General features: G+C 33.4%; 1 protein-coding gene across 6 annotated transcripts in view; it reads left to right on the plus strand.

Annotated features, from left to right (window-relative positions):
* The window catches only part of BRINP3 (BMP/retinoic acid inducible neural specific 3), a 360,785-nt gene that overhangs the window by 204,154 nt on the left and 131,366 nt on the right, over positions 1-25,265 (plus strand). For all 6 annotated transcript variants that reach the window (XM_032291134.1, XM_032291130.1, XM_032291131.1 and 3 more), the window contains one exon: positions 21,941-22,046. In XM_032291134.1, the coding sequence (XP_032147025.1) occupies positions 21,941-22,046 (106 nt within the window). The remainder of the gene's footprint in view (positions 1-21,940; positions 22,047-25,265) is intronic.

The following is a 25,265-nucleotide window of genomic DNA, read 5'->3' on the forward strand; positions in this document are numbered from 1 at the left end:
GTACACAGTAAGCGATTCTGTAATTGCTAGAAATAATAAAAATATTTACTGCTCCGTATAAGGGTAAGTGTGGCTGGAGGTCTACAGATTATCCAATTGATTAGCATATTTGGTGAGAGTTTATTCAGTGTCTGTGTTGTGCTCAGGGCTGCTGGAGAATATGTGTACATCAATGAAAGTGACATGATTTTTATGTGAGAACTAACAGGCTACTGATGTTCTACTTAAGCTACAACCACGTGGCGTAGTTTTCTCCAGCAGTCTTCCAATATTCTTAGGGTCGCTTACCAACAAAGTCTTCTAATATTCTTGCAGTTGAACTGGAGTCCAAATGAGCAAATAAAGAAAAAAATAGCAACCCATAAGGCGAGGCATACCAGAAAAGGCAATATCATTTAGAAAAATCACTATAAGCCTCTAATGAAATATAGCTGATAGAGAACATTCCCTAAAACTTGAGAACAATAGTCTCAAATAATTTGCTGTTGAGAATAACATATTATTTAATAGAGAATTGTTACAAATAAAAAATTAACAGGACGTCTATCTTATAACCCTAAGATAAAAAAGAAAGAAAAATACAAGAAAATTTAGGATATAACATAGATATTATATCAGAAGATATATCATTTGAAAATATAAATTACATTAAAAAAAGCACACACAAAATTTATAGTCTACTAAAAGAAAACAACTGCATTGGCAGTATTTGCTGAATTGGATGAATTTGAGCATTCCTGGTTTTCTTCTCATAACCCAGATATTATATATCTATAAAAATATATATTTGTAAAGGTAAAAGCAAGATCTTGTGAATAAGCAAAACTTGAGATTTATAATTCACTCACTATGTCTGAAGATTCTGTTTTAAAAAGAATTCGAAGAAAATAGTAAATGTTAAAACCAGAGATTTCAGAATAGAAAACATGAGTAGTTGAAGTGATGGTGAGCTATAAACAATACAATATATAGAGGTGTATGTGAGTGCATGAGAGTGTGTGTGTGTTTGAATGTATATAAATGTAGTCATAGAGTTCAAATCTCCTTGTGAACTCATAGATTCTGAATATATGTACTATGTTTTAAATAAGGATTTTTAAAACAAAAGGGACATATTGCAAAAACATATTGTTATCCTAGTTTAGAACTATACAATCTCAGAATAAAATATAGAAACATATAAAAGTTTTCTTGAAACATTTTTCAGTGGAGGAGGGAATAGAAATAGGAAAATTCCAAAAGTACCCTGGGTAGGTGGAGAGTCGAGGTAGGAGAATGGTGGAATGAAAAATTAAAATGATAGCATCTTAATGGGCAGGTGGCACATTGTGGAAAAGAGTTTTTTGACGAAATATAATTTTCATATAATAACAGCATAAGAAGTTTCAATTATTAATATTGGCAAATAGGATAAAATTATTAATGAAAAGCAGATGTGAAATGAGATTAAATTAAATTAAAATAAAAAATAGCAACTTAAATAAATAAAATGAATTTAAAAACAACAAAGAAAATTAAAGTACTTTTTTGCCGTTAAAAGCAATTACGTTTGCACTAACTTAATAGCAAGAGGTAACACAGATTTCCCACTAAAATAAATAAAAATAATGGGTTAAAAATAAAACCATTCTTCTGTGTATTCATAAGTTGATAGGAAAGATATTCTGAAACCATAATAAAAAATGAAACCATGCAAAGAGGGGGCACTGAGATCTCCATAGCATCTGCTGAATCAGATGGATTTGCGCTTCTCTTGTTTTATTCTCATGGGCCTCAAGTACAATGACAAAGTTCAAATTTTGTCCAAGATAGAGTGTCTAGGGGGTACCCATAAATGTAAGACCCCCAAAGATCTGTGACATTGAAATAAATTTGAAATGTATATGGGAAATGTGAGTAGGTGATTTATATTTTAAAAAACCATGGGATCATATCATATCATATCAACATGGAAAAGCTTGGAGGATATCATGTTAAGCAGGAAGCCAGGCACACACAGATAGCTAAATACTACATGCTTTAACTCACATGGGGGAGAAAAAAAAAACAAAGAGAATTCCTGAAAGTAGAGAGTAGAATAATTGTGGCTCCCTTTAGAGGCTAAGAGTATGGGAAATACAGGGGAGAGTAGAAGACGGGGATAGATTTGTTAAGGGATTCAATATTACAGCTAGATAGGATAAATGAGTTCTGGCATTCTGCAGCATTACAGGGTGAATATGCTTAACTATAATTTATTTTATATTTTCAAAAATTCAGAAGAGTGAATGTCCATAACACAAAGAAATAATACATGTTTGAGATGATGAATATGCTAATAATCCTTATTCTGTATACCATAAATATGTAGAATTATTATGTGTCAACTAAAAATAAAAGAGGTAAAAAGAAAATCCCACAAGATTATATTCATACACACTGAAAAGTCATATAAGAAAATTCAGCGCCCAACGCTACTAAAACTTGTAAGACAATAAAAAATATCAACTAGGTCTGATTCAAATCATTTGCCTGTAATAACAGCAAGTAATTTTTTAAGCCAGTGGTTTTCAACACCAGCAGCACATTAAAATTTTCTAGATAGCTTTTAAAAATACCAGCACTGAATCATCATCCTCAGCAACTAACACAGGAACAGAAACCAAACACCGCATGTTCTCACTCGTAAGTGGTAGTTGAACAATGAGAACACATGGACACAGGGAGGGGAACATCACACACAGGGTGCTGTCAGCGGTTGAGGGGAAAGGGGAGAGAGGGCATTAGGACAAATACCTAATGCATGTGGGGCTTAAAACCTAGATGATGGGTTGATGGGTCCAGCAAACCACCATGGCACATGTATACCTATGTAACAAACCTTCACATTCAGCACATGTATCCCAGAACTTAAAGTAAAATTTAAAAAAAAATACCAGTGCTTAGGATTCAACAACAGCTTGTGTAAATTTTTCAAGGATAGGCCAGGCGCAGTGGCTCATGCCTGTAATCCCAACACTTTGACAGGGCAAGGTGGGTGGATCACGAGTTTGGGAGTTCAAGACCAGCCTGACCAAAGTGGCAAAATGGTGAAACCTCGTCTCTACTAAAAAAAAAAATAATAATAATAAAAAAATAAAAATACAAAAAATAATGCAAAAATTAGCCAGGCAAGGTGGAGAATCGCTTGTACCTGGGAGGCCGAGGTGACATGATGGCACTGCAGCCTGGGCGACAGAGCGAGATTCCGTCTCAAAAACAAACAAAAATTTTCAAAGATGGAGTTTTTCTAAACCCCCTTATATGATTCAAATATGCCACTAAAGTTGAAAACCATTATCTAAATAATGCAAGACTAAAGCAATTTAGTTGTCAGAATCCAGAAAAAAGCACATAACTTAAAATTTTGTTAATGACACATATGAAAATAATTATATAAAAATTTAGTAAAGTGGCTAGATGAAGAAAATGCAAAAAAAAAAAAAAAAAAAAAAACATGATATACCTGATAGTAATAGTAGCCATAAGAATGACTCCTTGAAGGACAGCTGAACTAATGGAAAAAAAATCTTGTTCAATATAAAGATATTAGCACACACTAATATGTGTTAATTCTCTAAAAATGTATATATATCATTATGTTTCAATTAATGTTGCATAGAAAGGAGCAGTGGGTGGTAAAAAATACACTATGGTAAGAAAAAAAAAGGAAAGTAAAATAGAGAAGGAAAAACGAGCAACCCATCCTCTACACCCTTCTCTGATCATTAGAACTAAGGCCAGTATACTGGAAAAGACATTTAGGAGAAATACTTTCATGGTTTGCGTAATAAAATGATTGAAATTAGAAAACATAGTAAATGTAGATTCTTCTCCAAGCATTTTGGCACTGATTGTGGGGTTAGCAGTTAATCAGAGGAATTTGGAGATCATTTCCTCAAATAATTTCCTTTTATATGTAAGAAAGTTAAGGACAATTGGTTTTCGACGATTTCTTCTAAGAAAGGAAAGAATTGGATTTAGGACTACAACCTAAGTTTCTTTATTCAAATTCTGAAATTAAAGAAATATTGATAGGGACATAACATATTTTGTTAGGAAATTATTTTACATTATATACAGAACCATAAACTAGCCAATTTAGTTTTACACTATTAAAGAGTTTAACTTTGGAATAATTTTTGTATCTTCATTTCTGTATAATTACATTTTAAAATACTGCCTTAAGAAATAACTCAGATACATCTGTATAATTCATCTTTTTATTGTTTGATTATTTTAAATTCAAAATGTAAGATTATCTTAAAAGATATATGATAATTTTTAGAAGCTATATTATTATTTATATATTTATATAGATAATATCAATGTAATATCTCTGGAATATATTTCTTAGAAAATATTATATAATAAGTACTCATTTTTGTGTCTGTAAAAAATTTATACATTAGATCTCTTTCTTAGAAAATTAGTGTATCTTTATTAGAAGAATCTTATATATTAAGTATCAATATCTGTAAAATATAGTTCTTCTGTGCAGCTACTCATCTATCAGCATAGACAAAATACATCATTTCCGATAGCTAGGAACACTGGCACATTGTAACTATAATGTTGACTAATGATAAAATTACATTTTGGAGCCTGGTACCTTTTACTAAAACAAAAATGCATTTTGTAAAAATATATTCCTTCCCCTGGTATTGCAGGTAAATTATTTTTGCCTTTATATCTGGGGAGAAAACTGCTGAGGCTCACGAGCTTCATACTTCTAGTTACACAGCTAGTAAGTGACAAACCTGAAAATATAAAACAATTTTATATCTGTGCTCCATTTTTTTCTGGTAACCAAATTGCTTCGTGCTCTGTGCTGGAAAATTTAGCATATCAATAGGATTATGTATAATATGGGTATTTGTAAATTGAAATATACAATTTTTAAAAAGCTTCAAGTTATTTTTCATAGCCTAAATTACATTTAATATGTCAGAACACTAAAAGGCAGTGGAGAAGATGCCTGAGCAATATAAAGAGATTTCATAATTTTCATTCCTAAGGTTCTTGTGTTTTAGATGTGCAAGAATCCTGTAATTTTTCATTTAGAAGCTACTCAGGAACAAATCTACCTAGGTTGCTTATCTGGTTTCCTCACTGATGATAGATTTGTAACCAGGTTTTAGAGAGTGATGAAAAGGGCTGCTGGTAGGAGCCACAATAGTTATATCAATAAGTGAGATTAAATTTATAGTAATATAGGAGAAGCAGGCAAGCCACATAAAACAGCTAAAATAATAGCTCATACATTTCATCAGGTTTTATTTAGTTCATGGGCAAAAAGCCGTATACTCAATGTATTACCAAAAATTTTCCCTCAAGAATATTAAGTAAATTAAGTTTGAATGAATGGTAATTTTAGTTTATAGTCTGTTTCTTAGAGAAATATAAAACACATAAATTGAAATATTTGCCAGTGAGGAATGATTTTTCTCATTTTTGGTTTTTTTTGTGTGTGTGTTTGCTAATTTGGTGGGTTTTAGTGTTAAGTGTGCTAACAATCATGTGGTTCTGTGGTTAAAGACAACTTCTAGAGACCCAAAGTTCATAGACCTGGGGTTTTATACCATGAATGTCTCCAGTGCAAATTGTTACTAGAGTAGCGGCGATGTGAGAAAGGCTTGATGCCAATAAAACCTCATGAAGTCCCACAGGTACCACGAAGGTACAAAGTTCCTCAGGGATGCTGGTCTCTGGAATAATTAGTCAAGAAGATAATAATGTAAAGGAGAAAGCAGATATAGTAGAAAGGTTACAGAAAGAAGAGGAACACAAAATTTGCAAGTATATTTCACATTGGATTTTTAATTGTTTTTAAAATTTTATTCCAACAAATACATACTTTAAAAATGACTAAACTTTTTGTCCTTTCCATTTTTGTTGTTCTTTCATTATTTTTTATGATAAAGAATAATCTTAATTGTAATCATCTGGCTGTATTTCAGCTAAAGAAAACTAGGGGAGTGGCAGCAGCACATAGTATGATTATAATATTGCAGAAAGATTTGGCCAGTTTTTTTTCCTGGCACTTACAGTTTTACTAATCTATGTATAATTCATGTACACCATATATTTCCTCTTTCTTCTGTATAATTAGATTTGTTTTTTTATCATCAACTTACTGCTGACTTTTACTGATAAGAAGTTACTAAAGAATTTGGATTTGTCCATACTTTTTTTGTAGCAAAGCCAATTTATTTTTCAGAAAAAAAAGAAATGACAGAATTGTTTCTGTAATGGCCAGTTGAAACAAGAAATCCACTTCTGTCTTTCTAATTATGCCTGAGTCTGTTGAGTTTTAGTGTGCTGCGCTTATCAGTTATCTTGGGTGCTTGTTTAATTGGGTGACAAATGTAAGAATGTGACGGCCTCAGTATGAAATTTTAGCTAGTTTGTGCTCAGGCATTAGCTGTCCTATTATTAAAAAATAACTGAAGTCAGAAGCTTTTGATATGCTTCAGGAATTCAGAAACGTTTGATAGTGCTGAAACTTCAAACGGCTATAATAAAAATAGTTTTTTTAATCATAAGCAATAAGATACGTTTTAATAAATGTTTTAGAATTGTAATATTAAATATGGAATTTCAGAGGAGTAATAGAAAAATTTTGATAGTAGTATTTACTTAAAGTAAAGTGGTGGGCACTTTGATATATGTTCTACTATACTATACTGGCTCCTACATTGAGAAGGAGAAAATTAAAAATAATAATCAAATGGTTTTATTAAATGTTAGACACACAAAGAAGTGTAAATCTAACCACATTTCCTGTTTTAGTACCCTGGTATAGCAGATAATCTTATGGAAAGACTGCTGATAGGGATTTTGACAGTGACAGATTGCTTTGTGTGCACTGCTAGCTGTGATGGGCTGCCCGTGCCCTTGATTCTGCTGCCATCGTCCTCCAGGGTGGTGATAGGTGCTTTTACTTCATTCAGCACTTGACATTTGCACCTGCACATTTTTAGTTACTCTGTCAAGGAAAGCAAAACAGATATTTCTAAGCTTTTCTATCATTTGTAGCGTCAGCTTGCAGTTTGCTTGACTGAGACGCTAGGCGAGTATCAATTGAGCAGATTGGGTGGATGTAGAAATATTCTGATAAAATATAGAATAAGAAGTAGAAATTATTAAAGGGGGTAGTTCTGTTTAGTGTAACACTCTGCTTCCCCGTGGCAGCAGACATTTTTTGCAACTTTAGTGCAATTTGCACAATTGTAAGTTGGTCCATACCGGCAGTCCCCAACCATTTTGGAACCAGTAACTGGTTTCATGGAAGAAATTTTTTTCTGTGAATTTGGTGGAGGGAATGATTTCAGGTGCAATATAGTGATTCGAGTGCATAACATTAAGGTTCATTTTATTTCTATTAATATTACGTTGTAATATGTACTGAAATAATTATAGAACTCACTGTAATGTGGAATTAGTGGGAAACTTGAGCTTGTTTTTCTGCCACTAGACAGTCCCATAGACAGTGACAGATTATCAGGCATTAGAATCTCATAAGGAGCATGCAGCCCAGATCACTCACATGTGCAGTTCACAATAGGGTTTGTGCTCCTGTGAGAATCTAATGCTGCTGCTGATCTGCCAGGAGTAGGAGCTCAGGTGGTAATTCTAGCCATGGGAACCGACTGCAGTTACTGATGAAGCTTCCCTCTGTCTCCTGCTGCTCACCTCCTGCTGTGCAGTCTGGTTCCTAAAAGCCCAGGGGCCAGCACCCTGGCTCAGAGGTTGGTAATCCCTGGTCTGTATTATCTTTGATGTGTTCATTATAACTGTTTTCTTGCCTAACCCAGCAAGGGGAAGAGAGAGCACAACGAGGTAGAGGAATAACTTGGAGTGATTTGATCTGGGGATGTAGAAAAGGTCTGAGAGAAGAATAGGAAAAACTAAGGGAAGAGCCTATACATTTTCTTTTGCACTTAGAGATCACTGTCTTGAAGGTAGAGACAGTATGGGCAAAGGTTCTCTTCTAATCCCGTTTTCTCAGTGATGTAGTTGCAGTATATTTGGCTTTTTGAATAACTCCTACTTTTGTATTTTCATTTTTATAAAATTGTTAATAAAATCATTGTTGAAAATGATTATACAATACTCCTTAGTTTTATATGATGATTTGCAAGGGCACCAAAGAGAACCAAATTTGTATTTTGAACTTAAATTCATAACTTTTTCCATTCTGTTTTAAAGTTTGTAATCATTTTAAGTAGATTCAATAAATAAAAGGCAATGAGATTAAAATGCATAGAACAAACAATAAAGTTTAAAAAGTAAAATCAGTCTTTAATGTTTTACCTCTTCAGATAGCTTTCATTTATAAAATAAATGCAATCAATGCTGCTTTGGATTGCACTTTTTTAAATGTAAAGATACAGAAAAATACCCTGGCTCCTGAATTCCCTGAAATATCATTTCTCTGGCCTGGGAAAAGTGACATTCAGGCCAGACAGTGACTGTAACAACTGCAGTGGCTGCCTAGTAACTCTCACCAGAGTGCAAACGATATGCCCCAGCCCTGAGCCAGGTTGTAAACTGTACCTATTGTTTGTAACTCTGCTGTGGCAGTGAAGCTTTACTTTTCTTATTATTAATATTGAAAACATCAGAAAACTCATTAGCCAACTGTAGAGTAACAACACATCCCTTTAGATTTCCTGTAATGAAGTTCAAGGTTACCATTCATGTAACACCATCAGTTATAGCTGTCAAAAATGTAGTTTTTATTAAAATGTCAGTTTTCTAAATGTATATTCATGTAGTTAGGAAGCTAATGAAAGCTTTTTTTGGCTACATTTTTTTTTATGATTGCTGCAATTTTAAGCTTTGTGTTATTTAAAAAATAAATCAAAATATCATCTGTAGGAGTGAGTTTTCAGGTTTGGCCTCTCCAAGACCAATCAAGTACTACACATTTAATTTCCATGGCAACCATGGTTTAAGCACAAAGGGGTCCTGATGTTATTTGGCAACTTTGTCCTACTGAAATTGTGTCCAGTTTTGCTTATTCCATATCACACTAAATCAACACTTTAAGAACCTGAGAAAACTGTTGTCTCGCTATTGTATAATTTTACGTTTTAATGTGTACTCAAAGGATTAGCATAGTCTCTCTCGATAGGTTTGCATGTGGATACTTGTGAGTGGTATGCTTGTGTGTTATTTTGATGGAGGATAAATTACAGGGTAGGAAGAAGTAGGCCAATCATTGTAGTCATGTCTGGACTCATGGTGACAAGCACAAGTGAAAACTGCACGAAAGCAATTGCTCTTAGAGAAGACATATTCAATTTCTTTCCTAAATCGAGTTCCTTGTTTTTTATATTACTCTCATGTAACCTTCTTCAAATACATATATTTTGCTCTACATTTTTTTCTATGGTTGAATTTTATAATTCACAGTTATTTTGCATATATTTTATGGGTTTACATGATATTGTTTATAATCATACTTTTGATCCTTGTGTTTCAAGTATCAGTGTTTCTCCTGTAAAAGACAAAAAAAAAAAAAAAAACGAACACCGTGTTTTAAAAATGCAGTTCTATAAATGAATAATTCTAATATTTAAAAAAAAGTTGATTTATTGAAACTATAAGGAATAGAATTACAGGATATCGTTATCAGCTTCAAGTATTTTGCATAAAGGCTTAATTCAACAATTGTATGAGCTCCTTGCATTGAATGTGTTTATCAATGTTTGTGCTTTTTATGTGAACATATGAGTCATCCTCGGTGGACAATGTATCATAGACTATTTTAAACTGTATCTCTATGTTTGGAGAAGGCCCAAGAAAATGTTGACAATGTTAAATATACTTTAAGTCACTATATTAATAATGTATAGCACACTAAGTGTAATGCTTATTATTGTGTTGAGATGCAAGAAAATTTTGCATTGATATAATCTTTTATTTGAGGACATGTAGCATTTTATATGTGAATTTTCACTTTTCCCACAAAATGTATTGTAAATGCTAAAACAGAAAATTAAGAAACATGTTGCTACTGAAATGCTTATTCTGAGATGAACATTTTGTTTTTACATGCATCATATAATTAATGATATGTTTGAAAATTCATTTTTTAATTAGAAAACAAGCTCCCGAAATATTTCAACAGGATAAAGAATTGGGACTGCATTGAATTACGGTTTGACATTAAATGCTTAATAGAATATTGAAATAAGACTTAATGACTGTCAGAGGAAAAATATTAAATGGTAAAATTATTTTTAAGCTCAATATTCACGTTTGAAGAAAAATATTATAAGGCATTATTTTCAGTTGAGAAATGAAGGGAAATTATATATATTTTTTAAATTTTACCATCAACATTTTATAAAGGATTTTATTAATAGCTTTAGCAATAAATTATTGTAAAAGATCTTATATGTGTGGTGACAGAAAAGATTGTTTTAGGAAATAATAGAAACTAATCAACACTTGTATTTTACTCTTCAAAACCCTAGTGTGAAGTAATATAAGAATATAAAGGTTGTTATATTTCAAAGCATGAATAAATTAATACTTAGAATAAAAGTTAATTTGTTTGGCCTTCAAACAAAGTTACGCTAACCAGTACATTCATAGCAATGCTTATTGTTCATGAGTTGCCCAGTATACTACAACCATTGTAATTGACTTCTACATCAATTTAGACCAATTAAATTGTGTTTTACTGTAACTTTATTGCCAGAGAGAGAAGGAGAAAGAGAAAATGAATTACATTGATTAAGCCAAGCAAAGTTTCCAAAAACTTGTTAACTATAAAGCTTGGAAAGCCAGTGTGATGTTTAGAATAAGAATTTGATTTACGAATCAGGAGGTCTAAGCCCCAGTTCCAGCTCTCATTTCATTTACATGATCCTGAAGTAGCTTGATAACATCCCTGGCTCCAGATACAGTACTTCTTTTGTATAATGAGATGGTGAGACTAGATGATTTCAAACTTCTGTTAGCTTTTAAATTTTAAATATATTGGCACTTTCTGCATTTTCTTCAAGAGGGTCTCAAAATAGTTTAATAGATTTGCTTTTGTAATAGAGATTTATAACTAAAAATGAAATATTTATCCACCAATCCAAAAAATTTTAATTTCTACCATGCATCAGGCACTGTGTATAATTATGAATAGAGAGTTTATAGTTAAATAACTAAATGAGATAATGGAAACAGATTATTGCCCTGTAATACTATGATTGACATAATAAAACATAATGGAACTTTGTGGTAAAATAAAATAAATTCAATATATTTTTGATAATACCTTGAGGGTTTTAATACCCTAAGTCTTTGTATATTTATTCCTCAAATAATTTTTAACTCTGGGAAAACAGTGCTTTTGCTTTTGTTTAAAGCATCATTGCTTTAAAAACTTTTGCAAGTAGACTTATGGGGTCCTTTTCTGATACCCCTATATTCATTAGAATTTGTGTTTTGAATATAAACTATATAAACTTAACAAGATTTTGTCTTATTAAGTAAAATGATTCATTTGAAAATACTCTAAAAAGGATTTTTAGTATGTTGTTGTTATTAGTCCTTTCCTGGTTTTGGTACAAGAGCCCCTGAAAGAAGCACTAAACAAGGAAAGGAACAGCCAGTACCAGCCACTCCAAAAATGTACCAGATGGTAAAGACCATCAACATAATGAAGAAAATGTGTCAACTAACGGGCAAAACATCCAGCTAGCATCAAAATGGGAGGATCAAATTCACACATAACAACATTAACCTTAAATGTAAATGGATTAAATGCCCAAATCAGAAGACACAGACTGGCAAATTGGATAAAAAGTCAAAACCCATCAGTGTACTGTATTCTGGAAACCCATCTCACATGCAAGGACACACATAGGTTCAAAATAAAGGGATGGTGGAAGATTTATCAAGCAAATGGAAAGCAAAAAAAAAAAAAAAAAAAAAGCAGGAGTTGCAATCCTAGGCTCTCATAAAATGGGCTTTAAACCAACAAAGATCAAAAGAGACAAAGAAGGGCATTACATAATGATAAAAGGATCAATGCATCAGGAAGAACTAACGATCCTAAATATATACACACCCAATACAGGAGCACCTAGGTACATAAAGCAAGTTCTTAATGACTTACAAAGAGACTTTGACTCCCACACAATAATAGTGGGAGACTTTAACACTACACTGTCAATATTAGACAGACCAACGAGGCAGAAAATTAACAAGGATATACAGGACTTGAACTCAGATCTGGACCAGGTGGACCTAAGAGACATCTACAGAAGTCTCCACCCCATATTCACAGAATATACATTCTTCTCAGCACCACATCGCACCTACTCTAAAATTGACCAATAATTGGAAGTATATCACTCCTCATCAAATGCAAAAGAACAGAAATTATAACAGTCTCTCAGACCACTGTGTAATCAAATTGGAACTCAGAATTAAGAAACTAACTGAGAACCACACAACTTCGTGGAAACTGAACAACTAGCTCCTGAATGTCAACTGGATCAACAATGAAATGAAGGCAGAAATGAAGATTTCTTTGAAAACAACGAGAATGAAGACAAAACATACCAGAATCTCTGGGACACATTTAAAGCAGTGTCTAGAGGGAAATTTATAGCAATAGATGCCCACCAGAGAAGCGAGGAAAGATCTAAAATCAAGACCCTGTCATCAAAATTGAAAGAGCTAGAGGAGCAAGATCAAAAAACTCAAAAGCTAGCAGAAAACAAGAAACTTAAGATCAGAGCAGAACTGAAGGAGATAGAGACACAAAAAATCCTCCAAAAAATCAGTAAATCCAGGAGCTGTTTTTTTGAGCAGTTCAACAAAATAGACAGATAACTAGACAGATTAATAAAAAAGAAAAGGGGGAAGAATCAAATAGATGCAATGAAAAACAATAAAGGGGATATCACCACTGACTCCATAGAAATACAAACTACAATCAGAGATTACTACAAACAACTCTATGCACAAAAACCAGTAAACCTAGAAGAAATGGATAAATTCCTGGACACTTGCACCCTCCCAAGCGTAAACCAGGAAGAAGTTGAAACTTGAACAGACCAATAACAAGAGCTGAAGTTGAGGCAGCAATTAATAGCCTACCAACGAAAAAAAGTCCAGGTCCAGACGGGTACACAGCTGAATTCTACCAGATGTACAAAGAGGAGCTGGTATCACTGCTTCTGAAATTATTCCAAACAATACAAAAAGAGGGAATTCTTCCCAAATCATTTTATAAGACCTGATACCAAAACCCAGCAGAGACTCAACAAAAAAGAAAACTTAAGACCAATATCCATGATGAACATAGATGCAAAAACCTTCAATAAAATACTGGCAAACCGATGGCCACAGCACATCAAAAAGCTTATCCATCAGGATCAAGTTGGCTTCATTCCGGGGATGCAAGGCTGGTTCAACATACACAAGTCTGTAAATGTGATTCACCGCATAAACAGAACCAAAGACAAAAACCACATGATTATCTTAATAGATGTAGAGAAGGCCTTTGGAAAAATTCAGCAGCCTTTATGCTAAAAACTCTCAATAAACTTGATATCAAAAGAACATATTTCAAAATAATAAAAGCTATTTATGAAAAACGTATACAATCATATTGTCTGCAAACGTATATCCAATATCATACTGAATGGGCAAAAACTGGAAGCATTCCCTTTGAAATCCAGCACTAGACAAGGATGTCCTCTCTCACCACTCCTATTTGATATAATATTGGAAGTTCTAGCCAGAGCAATTAGGCAAGAAAAAAAAAAAAAAGAGGGCATTCAATTAGGAAAAGAGGAAGTTAAATTGTCTCTATTTGCAGACAACATGATCGTATATTTAGAAGGCCCTATCATCTCAGCCCAAAATCTCCTTAAATTGATAAGCAGCTTCAGCAAGTCTCAGGATACAAAAGCAATGCTCAGAAATCACAAGCATTTCTATACACCAATAACAGACTAACAGCCAAATCATGAGCAAACTCCCATTCACAATTGCTACAAAGAGAATCAAATATCTAGGAATACAACTAACAAAGGATGTAAAGGACCTTTTCATGGAGAACTACAAACCACTGCTCAAGGAACTAAGAGAGGGCACAAACAAATGAAGAAACATGCCATGCTCATGGTTAGGAAGAATCAATTTCGTGAAAATGGCTATACTGCCTAAAGTAATTTATAGATCCAATGCTATCCCATCAAGCTACCAATGACCTTCTTCTCAGAACTGGAAAAAAAATACCTTAAACTTCATATGGAACCAAAAGAGAGCCCACATAGCCAAGACAATCCTAAACAAAGACAACAAAACTGGAGGCATCATGCTACCTGATTTCAAACTATACTACAAAGCTACAGTAATCAAAGCACCATGGTACCAGTACCAAAACAGAGATATAGACCAATGGAACAGAACAGAGGCCTTGAAGCCAATGCCACACATCTACAACCATCTGATCTTTGACAAACCTGACAAAAACAAGCAATGGGGAAAGGATTCCCTGTTCAATAAATGGTGCTGGGAAAACTGGTTAGCAGTGTGCAGAAAGCAGAAACTGGACCCCTTGCTGACATCTTACACTAAAATTAACTCCAGATGGATTAAAGACTTCAACATAAGACCTAACACCATAAGAACCCTAGAAGAAAACCTAGGCAAAACCATTCAGGACATAGGCATAGGCAAGGACTTCATAACTAAAACACCAAAAGCATTGGCAACAAAAGCCAAAATAGACAAATGGGACCTAATTAAACTCCAGAGCTTCTGTACAGCAAAAGAAACAATCATTAGAGTGAACTGGCAACCAATAGGATGGGAAAAAATTTTTGTAATCTACACATCTGACAAAGGGCTGATATCCAGAATATACAAAGAAGTAAAACAGATTTACAAAAAACAAACAAACAAACAAACAAACACACCCAAAAGTGGGTGAAGGACACTTTTCAAAAAAAAAAAATATATGAGGCCAACAAACATGAAAAAATGCTCATCATCACTGACTATTAGAGAAATGCAAATCAAAACCACATTGAGATACCATCTCACACCAGTTAGAATGGCGATCATTAAAAAATCTGGAGACAACAGATGCTGGAGAGGATGTGGAGAAATAGGAACACTTTTACACTGTTGGTGGGAGTGTAAATTAGTTCAACCATTGTGGAAGACAGTGTGGCGATTCTTCAAGGATGTAGAAATAGAAATTCAATTTGACCCAGCAATCCCATTACTGGGTATATACCCAAAGGACTATAAATTGTTCTATTATAAAGACACATGCTCACATATGTTCATAGTGGCAGTGTTTACAATAGCAAAGACCTGGAACCAACCCAAATGCCCATTGACGATAGACTAGACAGAGAAAATGTGGCACATATACACCATGGAATACTATGCAGCCCTAAGAAATGATGTGTTCATGTCCTTTGTAGGGACAAATGAATCTGGAAACTATCATTGTCAGCAAACTGACATAAGAGCAGAAAATCAAACACCACATGTTCTCACTCATAGGTGGGTGTTGAACCCTGAAAACACATGGACACAGGGAGGGGGACAACACACACTGCGGTCTGTTTAGGGGTGCCAAGGGAGTGACAGCAGGGGTTGGAGAGGTTGGGGAGGCATAACATGGGAAGAAATGCCAGATGTAGGTGACAGGGGGATGGAGGCAGCAAACCACGTTGCAATGTGTGTACCTATGCAACAATCCTTCATGTTCTGCACATGTACCCCAGAACCTAAAGTACAGTTTTAAAGTATTTCTATAGGCAAAGGAAACCCGCAAAGTAATTATCATAAGATAAATTGTGTATTTAAAATAACTTGCTTATTTATTTGTCCTTCTTTGTATTGCTATTTAGAGGTGAGCCTACAAAAAAAAGCTAATCTCTTTTCATTTGAGGTAAATGTATTGTTTGGAATAGAGGGTGCTTATAAAATAAAAATGACATATTGATATTAACCTGTTAATTCCTAGTCAAAAGTTGATTTATTATCTGTACATCGTCAATTATAGAACAGTAGTAATTATAGCCTTGAAATAAAACAAAATTGATATGACATACTCTACGTTGATTAAGAATTGATTGTCTTGGATTTTAAAATAAACTCACATTAGTAATTGAAAAAGTAGTTTGTTTTTTGTTTTTTTCCCATTTATTTATTTTATTGCATTTTAGGTTTTGGGGTACATGTGAAGAACATGCAAAATTGTTGCATAGGAACACACGTGGCAGTGTGATTTGCTGCCTTCCTCCCCATCACCTACATCTGTCATTTCTCCCCTTGCTATCTCTCCCCAGCTTCCCACCCCCCACCGTCCCTCCCCTATTTCCCCCCAACTGACCCCGGTGTGTAGTGCTCCCCTCCCTGTGTCCATGTGTTGGTGTGTAGTGCTCCCCTCCCTGTGTCCATGTGTTCTCATTGTTCAACACCCGATCTTTCACAGTGTCAGATTTCAGCATTTTCTCTTTGCCAAACTCTGTTAGAATAATTTTATATAGGAAGGATGTAAGTATGAAAATCCAAACTTGTATTGTAGTGCATACACATGGATGATTGATAAAAACAGACAGGTAAATAGATAGGTGTCTAGATATCTATACATATGTAGATATAGACATAGATGATAGGGTATCTTCCTTGATATAGTTCACAAGGAAAATTAATATTAACCAATTTCTATTAGCAAATGTTAGTTACATATAACATTTATACAGAGTACACAAAGTGTTCAAATTTGAAAACATTTCAGCAATCATGGCCTGCATTAAAAAATAGGACATTACTAAAACATAAGTATTTCTCCTAATGCCCTTTTATTATCATTCCTATATCCAAAGGGTAACTTCCATTCTGTATTCTAACACTATAAGTTTATTTTGACTAATACTTTTATATTAATGGAAGTTCAGAATTTTTATATTAATGAGTTTTATATTAATGGAAGTTCAGAATTAGCAAAATAAACTTATAGTGTTAGAATACTGGAACATTTATATAATGTTCATTCCACATTATATTTGTGAGATTTGTTTATGTTGTTCTGTATTTTGAGGACAGAATACATAAAAATTTATTCTTACTGTAGTACCGTATTCAAATCTATTTACTTTTGCATTTTATTGCTGATTGCCACTTGGCATGGTTTGGTTATGTGTCCTCACCCAAATATCATCTTAAATTGGAATTCCCACGTGTTGAGAGAGGGACCTGGTGGGAGGTGATTGGATAATGGGGGTGATTTCCCCCATACTGTTCTCATGATAGTGAGTTCTCAGGAGAGCTAATGGTTTCAAAGAATGGTACTTTCTCACTCTCTTTCACCTGCTGCCATGTAAGATGTGCCTTGCTCCCTTCACCTTCTCCCTTCTGCCATGTGTCTTAGACCTTCCTAGCTATGTGGAACTGTGAGTCGATTAAACGCCTTTCCTTCATAAGTTGCCCATTCTCTGGTAGCATCTTTATGGGAGAATGAAAATTGACTAATACACCACTGTAATATTTTCTGTTTGGGATTACTAAGAATAGTTGATATGAACCTCTTTGCAAGTGCCTTTTGTACACACACATGTTCACATTTTTGTTGGCTGTGTATCTGGCTCGTATAATGTGCCTATGTCTACTGACGTACATGCTTTCAAATAATTTTCTAAAGTGATTGTACCAGTTTACTCTCCCAGCAGCATATGAGAATTCCAGTTTCTCCACTGTATTGTCACCATGTGGCACTGTCTGCATTTGTATACGTATAAGAGTTTCTGGTGAATGGATACTAGTTTCTCACTGTTTTAATTTCCAGCTCTTTGATAATAAAGTTGAAAACTATTTCATAATTACTGGATGTTTAGATGTATTTTTTGTCAAATATTTTTTTTCAGTGTTGCTTTTGCCATATTATTATTAGTTAGTAGAATTTATATATTCTAGATATGAGTCATTTGCTGCATATATGAATTGCAACTATGTTAATTGATATTTTTAAAAAACAAAGATGATACAGGGAATAAATTTTTTGAACTAATTATGTAAGATTACATCTTTATTTCTATTTAAAAATAGCATCAATTCTTATATTAAGTTTTAAGATATCAGAAATTCAATACAAGCCATATATATTTAAGGTTCACTAGTATAGCTTCTACCTTCTCAACCCAAAGTGTTTTGAATAGTTAAAAAATAGAAACACTTATTTCTTGAAAATGAGAGAGACAATTGAAGTGGACTGTATGATAGGGTATATGCAAGGTAAAGATCGGCAAAATGTGTAAAAGGAAATAACTGGTATAGCGGTTCAGGATGTAGGAACCAGTAACAAATTTCACTACTGCCCTACTTCAGCTCCTGACATTTCAGATGTGGTTTTCTTGCTACAATATAGAATAAGCAAAATCTCCTCTTAAGTTTTGACATTCATTTGTAGTTATCTAGATGAGATGTAGGTCTCTGGAAGAGAAAATCGATTTCAGATGAAAAGTCTTAGGTTATGCCTCTTTGAGCATAACTCTATTGTAAAAGAGCTAATTGTACTTATCAATATTCCAGTGTTTTATGTTCATAATAGATGGCTGATAAAATTATTCAGAAGTTACATTGATATAACCTAATGTAACTAGGAAGCAAATAAAATAATTACTTTAATAAGATATACACTGTGAAAAGGTAAAGAGCATGATATTTGGGTGCTGTGAATAAAGACTAGTCTTGAAGAGCATTTGCTCCTAGTCTCAGCCATTTTCATGTCTGATAAAAGGATGGGGGAAACATAGTAAAGTAGAAAAAAATGGCAGTGGTTCCTCTGGCTAATTACTTTATTTCATTGCTTAAATTTCCAACATAGGAATTTGTTACTTTTATTATTAAAAATGATAGGTTGGAACAAACAAGTAAACTGCTATTCTGTGTTTTGGCACAGTTATCATCTCTGTAGTAAGTTGACTTATTTTTTCCTTCCATTTTAATTCACTTTATTATTTTAAAAAATAAAATAAGTATGGACACATTTACTAATGCTGACATTAGTAAGGCCTATAGAGTCCTTAGGTGGAATACAATTGAAAAATAGCTTTATTTCATATAACATGCTAGAGCTTGTAAAATTTATATTAAACCAGACTTTGACCAGTGAATTCAGTTGTGAAGGATAGAGAACAAAATATAAATATGATATGCTAAACTTATTGTATTTGTGAAAGATGAGAAAGTCAAGCAATATGTAAAGATAGAACTATTCAAATATTCTCTAAATGTATGTCTCTTATTTAATTTTTTAACATGTAATCACAATAACAGAGTAGGTGACTATAAGAGACTCTCTGTAATGAGGTAATATTATTTATCTTCTTTCAAGGGTTAAGTGTTAGGAATTTGCCTTCCCTTTTCCAAGATCACATATGTCAATGAGTATGTGCTTAATGCCAATTTTACCTACAAAACTTCCTAAAAAAGGCATGGAGTGGTGTGTGTTTATATTTCTGTGATACACGTTGGTTGTCAATAGGACCACATGATAGGATAAAATGAAAATTTAAATTACCTTATACCTTAAGTATTCTCTTGAATGCTTTTACTTTTCCCTTTGCCCTTAGGCTATTACTAATTTATATTTAAATATTAATTATACATACATCTATCATATCAACACTATAAATTATTTCTCTAAACAAAATAAGACCTATTCAGTATCATGAGTGGGGAATAGTAAGTGGAGAATAATTCAAAGTTGTGGTGCTAAGGAAAAAGTAATGCTTTGTTCATGATAAACCGCATTATCAACTCTTGCTATGTATGCATAGTCAATCTTGGTTACTATAAAGGACTTATCATTTAGAAAATATAATGAAGTTGTCATGACACAAATTAAACATGCACTCAATGCATTTGAGTTGATGTGTCTGTATTCATCATTGATTATTACCTCTTAGTTGATGACTTCCAAATTAGTAGTCTCATCTTTGACATAACTTCTAAGACATAAACCTGTATTGCTACTCTTATTAAATGTTTCCACCAAAGAGAGTCAACATGTTCAAAACCGAGCTCCCTTAGATGTCCTCCACAGTGGGCTTCTTAGCTTCATATTTTTAATGTTATCACTAATGCTGGAAACCTCAGTGGCCTTTCTCTAGCAATGAACATTTTCAGTGTTTCATAATGTTGTCATTTCCTGACCTTGTTTTATCTTGTTTTTCACAAATGAACTTCTTCAGATAAAGTTTATTGTCACTGTTTAGGATTTCATCATCTCCACAATGGCTTTAATGTCTTTCCTGCTCCATGCTAGGAAGCTTCTTCTTATGCTGCCTCCTCCTCTTTCTCTTCATCAATGCTCCTGGGCTGACACAAGAACTTGATATGTTCTGTGGATATGTGAGTGAACAAAATAGCCAAAATCTCCTGCACTTGTGGAGCTCTTATTCTAGTGAGAGGTGTCAACAGTAATCATAACAAATGAGTAAATTATAGAGCATGTTAGAAGCTGATAACTACTGCGAAAAGGGTAGAACAAGGTAAGAAGGAAAAAAAATTGTTTTAAGAGGTAGGGGTGTTCATTTCAATAGGTTAGTCCAAGGAGTCCAAAGAGAATGAGATTTGAGCAAAAATTTGAAAGAAGTGAAGGATTAGCTAGAAAACATTTTGAGGAAGAAATTTCCAGATAGTAGAACAACAAGTCAAATACCCCAAGGCATCAGAATGCCAAGTATGTTTGAGATACAGCAAGGCAGAATAAACAAGAGAAGAGATGGATCTAGGGAGGTGACAGGGACCTGGGTGATACGGTATCTTCCAAGGTTTATAAAAGGCCCTAAGTCATACCCTGGGTAAGAATGGGAAACCATTAAATTATTGTAAACAGTGGAATGAAGTGATCTAAATTGTGTTTTGCAAAGAACAGTCTGATTATTAAAGAATATCTTATTAAAAACACAAAGATTCTGACAACACTGCTCTGCTTTAAATAGTTTTAAATCTTCAGGATTAAATCTTAAGGATGCATTTTCAGCATCATATAATTCATTAGTCTCCATCCCAAGACATCCATGAAAAAGTCAGCCCATATTATGAGATTATATATTTAAGTATGAAATCTGTGTGCTGCAAACCAAAATAGGATAGAAATGGTAAATAACAACACAGGTGGAAATCATCAAGGAATACTTTGTGTAAATGTTTGAACATTACAAAATGTTTATACTTTGTGTTAATTTTGAGGTTAGATAAAACTGCTTAGTCAAAGTTGTAAAGGAGAAATTTTTAATCCAAGTGGGGTGGGAGTGTAGGATGTTGTATAAGCAAAGGCATAGAACTTCAAGCTGAACAGGGAGATACCTGGCGTATTGGAAAGAAGTGGGCCAGATAGAAGGCAAACAGAGAATTTAGACTTTCTTGCCAACATAAAAACAGGAAAAATTACAGATTTTTAAGAAAAATAAAATAATAAAGTCAGTTTTGACAGAGTAGCCTGACATATGGCTCTGATTTATTGAGTAAAAACAAACACAAACAATTCTCATAAAAGTCAGAACTCACTTTCTTCCATAAAGAGAGGTCCTTTGTTATATCTTGGGTGAAATCAGTGACTTTATGAGTTATGCTTTTGAACAAAGATGGCATGCATTATTTTCCTAGAATATTTATGTCCCACCAAAGGAAAGAAAATGAGCTAAAGACAAAGGGAGTTACTGCTCTCCACTATGTTTAGGTGTGTGCGTTGCTGGTGTGTATGGGATCCTGGACCTTTCGATGATATTTACTGTCAAATGTATATTAGTGTGTGACAACTACATTGAACCAAAAGACTGTCAAATGTATAATATTAGTGTGTGACAACTACATTGAACCAAAAGGACCTTGTATATTTAGATAATAAAGTTGATGTTTTGTTTGCCAGGTAACAGAAACACGGACTGGTCCTCTTGGCTGCAGTAACTATGACAACCTAGATTCTGTCAGTTCTGTTCTGGTTCAGAGTCCTGAGAATAAGATTCAGTTGCAAGGTATGTAGGTAAAATTTCATTAATTGTCTTATAAGCCTGGATGACAATTATCCAGTCGTGATTTCTTTAACATTTTTTTAAATAAACTGCATATACATACAGGCTGTTAAAAACTCTCATGAAAGTCTAATTTCATAATTTTAACTGGTACAAGAAAATACCAAAATTCGCTTTTCTTCTCAAATTAAGTAACATACAGCAATTGAAAATCTGTTTTAACAATATTTTTCTTACATATAGTAATCATTATCTCATTATGTTACAGTTTCTTAATATGCTTGCCTGCGCTTTGACTTTGTTCTTAAACACTCTTATAAAAGTTGTAACCATATTTATGTATGGTGTAAAATGAACTGTTGACATTTTAAATATAATCTAATGTGACATTCAAGATTGCATTTTTCTTCTGGTAAATAGAAATGTACTTAAGAATATATTAACAAAATATTTATATTCGTATTATTTCCATTTTAAAGATAGATTTTATAATAATTTGCTATTTTCTATTATTACATATTTTAGATATTCAATACAGAGTATTGTATTCATAAGAACTTTTAACAAATACAATAGGTATGCATACTTGCTCATTCTTGTAGGCAGGAACAGGTATGAATACACATGTTTTAACACTGCTAGTTGAACAAGTTCAGATAAGTCTTTGTGATGACACTTATTGTCAAAATTAAGTTGACTGATCAAAGAGGTAATTTTGAGTTGTTATTCTCTGGTATGCCTTTTTGAATTGCATAACTTAGAGCTGAATATTTACATTATTCAATTTTACATAAAAATGCTTAAAAGCTTCAGAAACCCTACCAGTTTTTCTCTCAACTTTGCAATCTTGAAAAATATAACAGTGACCCCGCGTGGTGGCTTACGCCTGTCCTCCTAGCCTTGTGGGAGGCTGAGGCAGGAAGATCACTTGAAGCCTAGTGTTCAAGAACAGCCTGAGCAACATAGTGAGATACAAAAAGGAAAAATATTCGCTGGGCATTGGTGTTGCAGGCCCGCAGTCCCAGCCACTCAGGAGGCTGAGGCAGGAGGATTGCTGCTCCTAAGAGTTCAAGGTTGCAGTGAGCTATGACCACATCACTGCACTTCACTGTCACTCCAGCCTGGGAGACAATGAGACCCTGCCTCTAAAAAATAAATAATTAAACTGTTTTAATAATTCATAGTATCCACAAAAGGGGAAGAAATCCTTATCAAGAGCTTAGTAATTAGAATCTATTTGTGCAAAATTGTTCTGTACACATTATATCAAAACATAATTTTAATAATAGTGATGTTATTAATAAAGCAACAATCTATTTGTTTAAATAACTAATTAAAAGAAAAATGTAACAGCATTGAATTGTTTAAATTTATCCTAAATAGTGAATGAATGCCATGTATTTTGAGTTGTATTGAAAGTACAAAGTTCTGAAATATTTTAACAGTTTAAATGTTACTCAATTTATCAATACCAATTATAGGTTTACATTTATTAAAATATTTTCTCTAATTTAAATAAAAATGTTGTCTACCAATATTTCTTGCAATTCTCTACTGCTTACTCCTTTTTAATATATAGATTAACTTTCCATCAGAATATGAATTATGATAAAAGTGACAACACATGTTTATACCAATTAGTATGACTATTTCAGTTTATTATGAAGAATAAAAATATTATAAAAATAATATTAGATTTATTGATTTTTGTCTATATTACTGTCTTCAGTTTTCAAAATATTACATTATTTTTAAAAACCCTCATTTCCTTATCTGCCTGGAAAAATAATTAACACATGGAATAAATGATGGAACTTTTCTCTTCTGTATAATTATTATTTCTATGCTCTTCAACTAATGTGAGTAACTCAGAAACTCCATCACTTTCTCTTTTTTTCATTTTCCAGCTCTATATCTTTAATTGTCTATTACAACTTTATTTATGCACTCGTGAGCATAAATTCCTTTCTGAAAATATTAGGAAGTCAATTTCAAGACCCTCAATATTTCATGCACTCTTTTAAAAATTTAATTGGTATTAACAATCCAAGCATAATGTTGGTTCACCTTTTCAACCTTACCTTAAAAAGTAATGCGGGCCAGGCCCGGTGGCTCACGCCTGTAATCCCAGCACTTTGGGAGGCCGAGGCGGGTGGATCACGAGGTCAAGAGATCGAGACCATCCTGGTCAACATGGTGAAACCCCGTCTCTACTAAAACTACAAAAAATTAGCTGGGCATGGTGGCACGTGCCTGTAGTCCCGACTACTCAGGAGGCTGAGGCAGGAGAATTGCCTGAACCCAGGAAGCGGAGGCTGCGGTGAGCCAAGATTGCGCCATTGCACTCCAGCCTGGGTAACAAGAGCAAAACTCTGTCTCAAAAAAAAAAAAAAAAAAAAAAAGTAATGCGAACTATTCATCAATTCTGGATCAATGTTACCATGGTGCCTTCCTTTGAAGGATATAGATATTTCGGGGTCACCATATGTGGCAATTGTAAATAGCAGTGTCACTGAATAATTTTTATTAAGGTAACAACAGAGATCTTCATGTCTTTCATAGTTAGCTAGTTAGATATTTGGTCCAATGAATCGATGGATAGAGATGTAGATGATAGATAAATAAATATAGATAGTTGCTTGTGTTTTGTGTTTTGTTTCTAAGTACCAGGTGAAGTTTTAGAATCAGAGTGTTTGACCCATTTTGGAATATTCTGAATTTAGGTACATTCTTGAGAGAATTCTGATATGACAATTTTTCAGTAAAGACCTTTTTCTGAAATTCTATTCTTCCAGTAGAAAAAGAAGTGTTCCTGAAGTGGAATTGAATCTAAGCAAACAAATAATGCGCCAATAATTGCTGAAGTCAACTGGATTAGACGATTAGACAACTAATTCAGAACAAAACTCTACGACTTAACCATTTACAAAAAAACATTTTTTAAAAATGAGAGATGGAAAAGAAGGTCTTTGAAATCTGGTTTTCCTGAGACTATTACAGAACAGACATTTTTCAAAAATTAAAAGAACCCTAGCTACAACTTTAAGCTATTGATGAAAATATATTTAAGGTAGATAATAAAAAGTAGTTATAAAAAGTTATTGGCAAACACATATGGAAATAATAATATTTCAAATTTGTTTAACTGCTCATGAGCATAACGTATCAAACAAGGTGCCTTTGAGCGAAAGTGTAACTGGAATAATGAAAAGTTATTTATTA

The sequence above is a fragment of the Sapajus apella genome, unplaced genomic scaffold, assembly GCF_009761245.1.
Source record: "Sapajus apella isolate SASKATOON/1434 unplaced genomic scaffold, GSC_monkey_1.0 scaffold25, whole genome shotgun sequence".
Taxonomy (NCBI): Eukaryota; Metazoa; Chordata; class Mammalia; order Primates; family Cebidae; genus Sapajus; species Sapajus apella.